This window comes from Propithecus coquereli, unplaced genomic scaffold (assembly GCF_000956105.1).
Source record: "Propithecus coquereli isolate 6110/MARCELLA unplaced genomic scaffold, Pcoq_1.0 Scaffold203, whole genome shotgun sequence".
Lineage (NCBI taxonomy): Eukaryota > Metazoa > Chordata > Mammalia > Primates > Indriidae > Propithecus > Propithecus coquereli.
In genome coordinates, this window is record NW_012145301.1 from 3,386,577 (window position 1) to 3,396,251 (window position 9,675).

A 9,675-nucleotide genomic window follows, 5' to 3' on the forward strand; every position below is an offset into this window, starting at 1 on the left:
GGAGGTGGACTCAAAGGACTGTTTCTCAAGTCAGGGGCTCATGTATTCATGTGATGGGTTGGACAACTTTGGGTCTGTTCTACTGGAGTTGGGGACCCAGGACTGTTCCCAGGAGCATGGGAACATGGCTGCTTTGCTTGCATAGATGTGGTGTCTGCTGGAGGAGACCCCAGGGGCTGTTTCTGAGGTTTATGACATGGCTACGCTTAGCTCACCATGGGATGTGTGTCTTCTGGGGGGACCCATGAGGCTGTTTCTCAGTCCTCAGACTCTGGTGCATTGATGCTTAGCTGTCCTGCGGTTGTGTCTGTCAGGTGTGGCCCATGATGCTATTTCTCAGACCTGGAATGTGGATGCAAGCCTGTTGGTCAGCTCAGGGGTACACCTGACAGGAGCAGACTGTGGGGCTGTTTTTCAGGTCTGATATGCAAGCACACAGCTACTCAGCTGGTCTGGGAGCATGTCTGCATGTGTGGAGGTGCAACAAGGTTGTTTCTCAGGCCTGGGACATGGGCATGTAGCTGCTCTGTCAGCATAAGGGCAAATCAGCTCCTCAGAGGCTTGGGGACCTCTCCCACTCAGGAGTGGGACACAGTAGTTTGGCTGGCTAAAGAGCAGGTTCACCCTGGGAAGAGCTGCCAGGCTGCTCCTCCAGCTGGAAGTCTGGCCCATGGGAGTTGGGTTCCCTGCTGTGCAGGACGAGAGTCACAGCTGACCCTGGACCCAGGCTCCATACAGCTTGGATTGTGGCATTCGGCCACCCATGTGAGGTTGGTAGAGTAAAGATAATGATTTGCCCAGTTCTGACAGTGAGGTGTTGAAGTCCCTGGCAATTATGATGGTACTATTTATTACTTTGTTTAGCTCTAGTAAAATTTGCTTTATGTATCTGGAAGTTCCTGTATTAGGTGCATATATATTTAAGATCGTTACATCTTATTGTTGAATTGCTCCTTTTACCATTATAAAATGACTTTCTTTGTCTTTCTTTACCTTGTTGGTTTAAAGTCAATTTTATGAGAATGGCTACACTTGCTCTCTTTTGATTTCTATTTGTGTGGAATTTTTTTTTCCATCCTTTCATATTGAGTCTGTATGCATGCTTCTGGTTTAGATGTGTTTCTTGGACACAGCAGATATTTGGGTTGTGTTTTTTCATTCATTTAGCTAGCCTATGTCTTTTAAAAGGAGCATTCAGAGTGTTAACATTAAGTGATAAAATTAATATGTGGGATGTTGATCTATTCATCATGTTGGGTAGTACCTTATTGCTTGTTTTACCTCTTGTGCTACTTTTTTATAAGAGTTGTGAGTTTTAAGAGTTTGGGGGTGATTTTGCCCTGGTGGTGTCTATTGGGCTGATTCATGTATAATGCAGTTCTGAATATTTCCTGCAGGGTAGGTCTGGTCATGGCAAATTCCCTCATTGTTTGCTTGTCTGGAAAAGATTTAATTTGTCCATCAATTGTGAAACTTAGTTTTTCAGGATACAAAATTCTAGGCTGGCAGTTGTTCTGTTTAAGAAGATTGAAGGTGAGGCTCCAATCCCTTCTGGCTTGTAAGGCTTCCACTGAGAAGTCTGAAATTATCCTAATGGATTTTTCTTTGGAGATTATTTGTTGTTTTTGTCTTGCTGCTTGCAGACTTTTTACCTTCATTTTGACTTTGGCCAGATTGATTACTATGTGTCTTGGAGATGTCCTATTTGCTATGAATCTTCCTGGTGTTCGATGACCATCTTGTAACTGTATGTCTGAATCTCTGGTGATACCAGGGAAGTTTTCCTCAATAATTCCCTCAAATAGGTTTTCCCTACTTTTAGCTTTCTTCTTCTCCCTCAGGGATTGCTATAATTCAAATGTTAATTTGTTTCACATAGTCCCACATCTCTCTCAGTGATTACTCAGGCTTTTTTTATTCTCTTCTTTGCCTGTTTGAATGACTGGATTATCTCAAGAGCCTTGTCTTCAAGCTCTGAGATGATTTCTTCTCCTTGGTTTAGTCTGTTGTTGAAGCTTTCTGCTGTATTTTGAAATTCCTTAAATGGCTCTTTCATTTCTTTAAGTTCTATTATATCATCTACCTCTTTAGCAACTTTTTCACTGACATCCAGAAATATTTTTTTTCGCTTCTTTTTGTTGGTTTTCAACTTTCTCTTCAATTCCATTCATCTTATTTGTCATCTATGTTCTGAATTCTATTTCTGTCACTTTGGCAATTTCCTTGTGGGTGGAGTCCACTACTGTAACTCCATTGTGATCCCCTGGGGACATCAAACTATTTTTTTTTTTCATGTTGCCAGGGTTCTTTTTCTGGTTTCTTCTCATCTGGGTCCCCTTCACTTGGCTCTGGGTTAATAGGATTGCAGGGCACTTGTTCTCCTTTGCTGGGAACTCTCCTTTTTACTTAGGGGAAGGGGGAGGACTCTAGATGGAGCTTTTAGGTCCTACTCTGGAATGTTGACCTGTCAAGGGAGGGACAGGTGCACTGAGAGGCTGTGGAACAGCTGTTCCATTTTAACCTGTTCCCCTGTGATTGTCACAGTTCAAGCCAGTGCTGGATGATTTCGTGTGGAGTACAGGGATGTTCCTCAGCTCATTGCTGGAATTCGATTAAACAAAAAAGCTTCTGCACAGCTAAGGAAATGATCAGCAGAGCAAATAGACAACCTACAGAATGGGAGAAAATATTTGCAAACTATGCATCTGATAAAGGGTTAATATCCATAATCTACAAAGAACTCAAGCAAATCAGCAAGAAAAAAAACAAACAATACCATTAAAAAATGGGCAAGACATGAACAGAAGCTCTTCGAAAGAATATAGACAAATGGCCAATAAACCTATGAAAAAAATGCTCAGTGTCACTAATCATCAGGGAAATGCAAATTAAAACTACAATGAGATATCACCTTATCCAAGTTAGAATGTCTCTTATTAAAAAGTTGAAAAACAATAGATGCTGGCATGGACACAGAGAGAAAGGAATGCTTATACACTATTGATGGGACAGCAAATTAGTACAACTTCTATGGAAAACAATATGGAGAATCCTCAAAGAATTAAAAATAGACCTACCATTCAATCCACCAATCTCACTACTGGATATCTACCCAAAGGAAAAGACATCTTTTCATCAAAAAGACACCTGCACTTGAATGTTTATTGCAGCACAATTTGCAATTGCAAAGATGTGGAATCAACTCAGGTGTCCATCAGTTCATGAGTGAATTAATACAATGTGGTACATGTATACCATAGAGTATACTACTCAGCCATAAAAAGAGTGAACTAGTGCCTTTTGCAACAATCTGGATGGCACTGGAGACCATTTTCCTAAGTGAAGTATCTCAAGAATGGAAAAACAAACCACACGTGCACAGAGGGAAGTAAAAGTCAAAATCAAGCAGAGGGTAGGGGGAAGGAGAGGAGGGGCAAAAACCTACCTAACAGGTACAACGAACACTCTTTGGGTGATGGGCACACTTATAGCTGTGACTCAAACATTACAAAAATGATCCATGTAACCAAAAACATTTGTATCCCCTTAATATTTTGAAATTAAAAAAAATAAAATACAACTTGTGCAATTTTGCAAAAAATGTAAAAAGAGCTATTGATACTTATTCCAAGTCAATATGTATAAATCAAGATTCCCTCATCAAAACAAGATATATGTTCACCTTTCCTTTTTGTTTTAAATATTTATTGTGGAAATATTCAAACACACCTATATTTAGAGAACAGTATAATGAATCCACGTGTCCTTCATCTTGGTTCTATAATTATCAACCTGTGGCAAATTGTCATTCTTTGTACACTGGCAGTCTGACTCTGCCTTACCCTATACTTAGGAACAAATCCGATGTAGTATATTGAGTCATGTCTTGAGCCAAATGCTAATCTATTTGCACCCATATATCTTTGCCTTTCTTTTTATTTTTTCTTTTAGTTTTGCTTCTCAAATGAATTGACTCCTCCAGAAGATAAATTGTGAAGGTCAATGCTACATACAACCAGCTCAAAGGGAGGAGACAGACCAGCAGTGCTTCCTGCCCTCCCCTTCTTTGCTCTCACCCCATAGCTCCATAATCGCTATGGGTGAGGCCCCGCTGCATAAGAGGACGACTCTCCTGCTGCTCTGCTTGGAGGTGTTTCTGTTCCTTTCTGCATGGCCCCAGATTGGACAGGCTCAATATCACAGCCCCCCAGAAGTGGTGATACCTTTGAGATTAACTGGCACTGATAGAGGTAGAAAGACTTCAGGCTGGCTCACCTATAGCCTGCATTTTGGGGACCAGAGACACATTGTCCACATGCAGGTCAATAAGTTTTTGGTATCCAGACACTTCTGGTCTGTGTTCACCTACACAGACCAGGGTATTCTCCTTGAGGACCAGCCTTTTGTCCAGAATGACAACTACTATCATGATTATGTGAAAGGGGACCCAGAATCCCTGGTTGCTCTTATCACCTGTTTGGGGGGCTTTCAAGGAATGATACAGATAAATGACACTACTTATGAAATCAAACTCAAAAAGTTCTCTACCACATATGAACATCTGATATATAGGTTGGACAGTGAAGAGACACAGTTCCCACCCATGAGATGTGGATTAATAGAAGAAGAAATAACATGACAATTGAAGTTTCAAGAGAGTGATAATTCCACTCTGAAGCAAATTGTCTTTGAAGAAATATATACCCACACATGGTTTATTGAATTTGTAATGGTGATGGACAACGAACGATTCCTTTACATGGAAAGTAATGTGTCAAACATGCAGGACCAAGCAATCTTGATGGCTCATGAAATGGACGTGCTTTATATACAACTTACTGTGGACGTGGTTTTAACAGGACTTGAGATCTGGACAACTCAAAACCCCATGGCCTTTGTCAAAATAGGAGGTGGCCTGGATAGTTTTTGCAATTGGAAGGCAGCCAGCTTGAATTCCCGTGTTCACAGTGATGTTGCACATCTTATTGTAAAACGCTCATTTGATTCATTTCGTGGCTGAGCCTATATTGGAGCAATATGTTATGCTGACAAATTTTGTGCTATTAATTCTTTCCCACCAAAAGTAGCAGAGAGTAGTTTTGCAATCACACTAGCACATGAGCTTGGTCATAATTTGGGTATGCATCATGATCGACCTTAATGTTATTGTGGGAGAAAACGGTGCCTAATGTATGCATACAAAGCAGAGACAGATAGATTCAGCAACTGTAGTTATAATAGCTTTTTAAATACCATGAACCGAAGGACATGCTTGCGTGATATACCAAGTACAGAAAGTATCTTCACAAAGCAGCGCTGTGGGAATGGTGTAGTTGAAGGAGAAGAGCAGTGTGACTGTGGATCCCTACCATCGTGTACAAAAGATCCATGTTGCTTAGCAAACTGCACTTTCAAATCTGGGGCTACTTGTGCTTTTGGGCTTTGTTGCAAAAACTGCAAGTTCATGCCATCAGGCAGCGTGTGTAGAGAAAAGTCCAACGAATGGGATCTTCCAGGGTGGTGCAGTGGAACTTAATACACGTGATGTGTATCTGCAGGATGGGATCCCTTGCTTGGGCAATGGCTACTGCTATGAGAAGAGATGTAATGACCATGATGAACAGTGTAAGAAAATTTTTGGCAAGGAAGCCAAGAGTGCAAATTTGAGTTGCCATTAAAAAATGAACGTTCAAGGTGATCATTTTGGTCACTGTGGTTTGAAGGTCGTTCGATATGCAAAATGTCCAGCCCCAGATGTCCTGTGCGGAAGAGTTCTGTGTGAGAGCATAGGAGAAATTCCCCTTTTGAAAGATCATACTACTGTGCGCTGGACCCACGTCAATGGTGTCAACTGCTGGAGTACTGACTATCGTATTGGGATGACCATACCTGATATTGGTGAAGTGAAAGATGGCACAGAGTGTGGTTCAGAACATATCTGCATGCACAGGAAGTGTGTCCATATGTCACATTTGAACAACACTTGTTCATCTGAGACCTGTAATTTGAGAGGGGTCTGCAACAATAAGCATCACTGCCATTGTGACTATGAGTGGGACCCCCCCAAGTGCATGTCCAAAGGCTACGGGGGTAGTATTGACAGTGGCCCATCCCCACGGAGAAAAAAAGAGGAGATGATCAGGAAGAGTTCCCCACTGCTATTTTTATGGATTCCTGTTTTGCTTTTTATTTTTCTGTGTGTGTATTTGATTGTGGATAATGTGCAGAAAAAGAAAAGACGATCAAACTTCACCTGAGACACAAGAGCAAAATGTGCAAAGTTCACCTGAGTCAAGAAAGGAAGGTATTCAACCTTCACCTGAGACAAAAAAGAAAGGTGTTCAAACCACCTGAGAAGAAGAAAGGTGCTCATACTTTAGCAAAGCAAAAAAAGGGAAAGTCTCCAGTTTCAAAAAGGACTAAGCATTAATGAAATTTTCCGTATGTTAATTTTCACTTTTTCTGATGAGTAGAAGGCATACGCTCTAAAATAACAGTAAAAATTGCAGTATAAGAGTGAGCAATATGACGACTCATTTCCCCCACAAGAAAAGAGCGAGGCGATGAACGATCCGCTAAGATTTGACTGGAGTGCCAAAAGGGGAGCACTGGAGTGCCACGGGGCAGGGGACACGCACCCGCAGTGATTGGAAGTCCAGGAGGGCAGTGTAGAGGCACCAGCCTCTGCAGCCCCATCTCCCTTTGCCTGAGTCTGGAGGGACTTCCCATGTCGGGGAAAAGGTAAGCAGAGGATCCCAGCGGCCCCTATTGCCACCACAGACACCTCCAGTCCTTACTACAGGAGAATCCCTCGGTCCTCACAAGCCCTGAGCCAATTTTTACATGCCAATCATATCTCAATAAGGCTGGGGAAGAAAAGACAAAGTATAATATTCTAAATGTAATCCCAAATCCCCTAATTACCAAAAAATGAACTTAAACAAAAGCTCTACAATGAGTGCGATGCGCACCTCCGGGGGAATGGACACACCTGAAGCTCGGACTTGGGGGGGAGGGAGGGTAAGGGCATCATACGTAACCTAATCATCTGTACCCCCATAACATGCTGAAATAAAAAATAAAAAAAAAAAAGCTCTATCTAGATCAATGGATAGAGAGTTTCTGCTTTAAGGCTCTTTTTTTTTTTAATCTTGTGCTAAAGGAAACCATTTATATACTGCTATATATTTTCCACGGTCTTCTATGTTTCCCCATTTTTGAGCATAATGTGTTACCAGCTACTGAAAAAACTATCTCAAATACTACTGATTGAACTAAATTTGGCTTTTATAAAAACCACATGGGAAAAAATACTGATATAGTCATAAATGGTGCAGAAACTATTAATACAACCAATTGTCGTTTTCCAAGCTATGCTTACACTTCGGCAGAGAAAGACTACAAGGAACTTTTTCTTAAAACTTGCTTTGTGGGTTTCTCTTTACTATCACAAAGGATTTTCCACATATCATTAATAAGTTAAATATAAACTGAAATAATGCCCTTTTCAAAACCTTCCCCTGCTGCATATCATTATTTATAAAATAACTGGCCCCATTTAGAGTTAGAAGGAAAAAGGCAGAGCAGTAATTGAGATTATTTCAATTTGCTATAGTAAATTATATATCTGCCAGGTCTCCAGGCTCCAAAACTGCATCACTATAGAAGCACAAGAGAATTTTCAGCTTTAACTACTCTCCCATTTAATTTATAAAATATATGTGAAAAAGAAACTCTTTTCCTGTGTGATGAATGTATTTTATGATTTTTTAGTTCAAAATATAAAATTTTGAAACCCTTTTTTGCTTCAAGGCAAAAGTATATGCCCACTAAAAGTATTCTAGAAACAATTTTTTTTTCGTTGAGGCCACTCTTGAAGTAAAAACTTCACAATCTACAATGTTCATCTAGGATCCAATGAATGCTAGGAACTGAGTATAGGAAAGATATAGCAAACCTGAGCCCGAGTTCCTGGAAGCTTATCATTTAGTTAAGACGAGAAGTTATATAATAAGAACAAAACAACTTACATATGATATTATGCTTAGGTATAATATAATCTAATATATAGATGTATCATATAATGATTACTATGTGCCAGGCATCTGCCCAAGCACTTTATATATATTAACTCATTTAATACTTACAACAACTTTGCATGGTGGTTATAATTATTATGATTATTCCTGTTTTACAGATGAGGAAATTGAGGACAAAGAACAAAGAAATGGTAGAGATATCATGAACCCAGCCAGTCTGTCTTCTGGGTCAATGCCCTTATTTACTGTACTTTACTGCCTCTCCTAGAAGGGCAAATGTGACAAATGTTAGGCACCAAGTTAGTTACACACATAATAATTGCAACAGAAATGCAGAGAATGGGAAAAAGTCACTGTGGGCTGAGATAGCTTGGAGGATTTCAGGATTAAAAGAAGAATGGGGCTAAGTCTTCTGTGAACAAGAAAAAAAAAGGTGCTTTAAGCAATAGAAACTCAATGAACAAAAAATAAAAATGAGAGTAAGTTTGTAAAACTTGGGGTACGTCATCCATATAAATATCTTATAAGCACCTCAGACTCTATATGCCATCTTGAGTATTTATAATAATATCTTTCATTTGTTAGCTCCATATCCCTGACTAATACATAATCTCCATGGGAACAGGATCTTGTCTGCCATTCTATGACTATATTCTTAGTGTTTGCATTGTGTCTGGCACATAAGAATAATTACGTGTATGAATGAATGAAAGTTTAAAATTTGGCTCAGCCATTCTTTTCAAGAACAAACACAAATAAATAAGCAAACTTAACTCTCTTTATGTCTTCCCTATTTCATAAATGGCATTCACAAGTTCAGTCAAAAAACCTAAAAACACCTCTGACTTATCCTTCCCTTTCATTACCACTTCCCAAACATTCAATCATACAATTCTCTCCTTCTTTATTCTACTTAGCTTTCTAATTCTTCCACTTCTCTTTGTTCCCACTGTCATTACTGCTCTCTGACAAGCAAATGTTTTGCTTGAACTAATGCTATAGTCTCTGACTCATCTCCCTGCCCTTGATTTATTTTCCAGTTCATTCTCTACATTGTAGTCAGAGTAAGTTTCTATAATACAAATCTGATTACATCATTCTCCTCCTCAGCATTATTTATTAGGCTCCAAGTGTCCTCAGAATAAAATGTAAGTTCCATCGCATGTCCTAGAATGTCCTTCATGGACTAGCCACTGCATAATTCAGTAACCCCAGCTTCACAGCAAACCTCATCACCACCACTACTACATCTCTTGCAAGCATACATTTTACCACTAATGAATTTCTTTGAGTTCATAGAATGGCTTTTTTCTCTTGTTTCCTTGAGTTTTTTCAACAATCAATCCTTTCCCTGAATTTCTCCTTCCTTTCTGCTCCTTTCACCTTGTTCAATACTATTTATCATTTAGGTCTTGGCTTTAACATCTCTTGATTTAGAAACTCTTCTATAACTTTCAAAATAATGCTAATTGCTTGCATATGACCCTACTCTTATATTCTTCTATGGGCAGTCTTTATCACCTTTCTGGTAATTGTTGGTTACTTGCTAAATTATCTCTAAGACTAAAAGTCTGTAAGAGTAGAGACCTGTGTTTTATTACTCACTATTTTATCTCCCATGTCTAACCAAAATTGG

At 39.6% G+C, this 9,675-nt stretch overlaps 1 protein-coding gene across 1 annotated transcript; it reads left to right on the forward strand.

The window, feature by feature from the left end:
* The first annotated feature begins 4,096 nt into the window (after window positions 1-4,096).
* On the forward strand, window positions 4,097-6,257 carry LOC105810086 (disintegrin and metalloproteinase domain-containing protein 29-like). Its single transcript, XM_012643993.1, has 3 exons — window positions 4,097-4,572; window positions 5,266-5,479; window positions 5,724-6,257. Exons 1-3 carry the CDS (start codon window positions 4,097-4,099, stop codon window positions 6,255-6,257), a joined length of 1,224 nt encoding a protein of 407 aa, XP_012499447.1.
* Window positions 6,258-9,675: the final 3,418 nt, after the last annotated feature.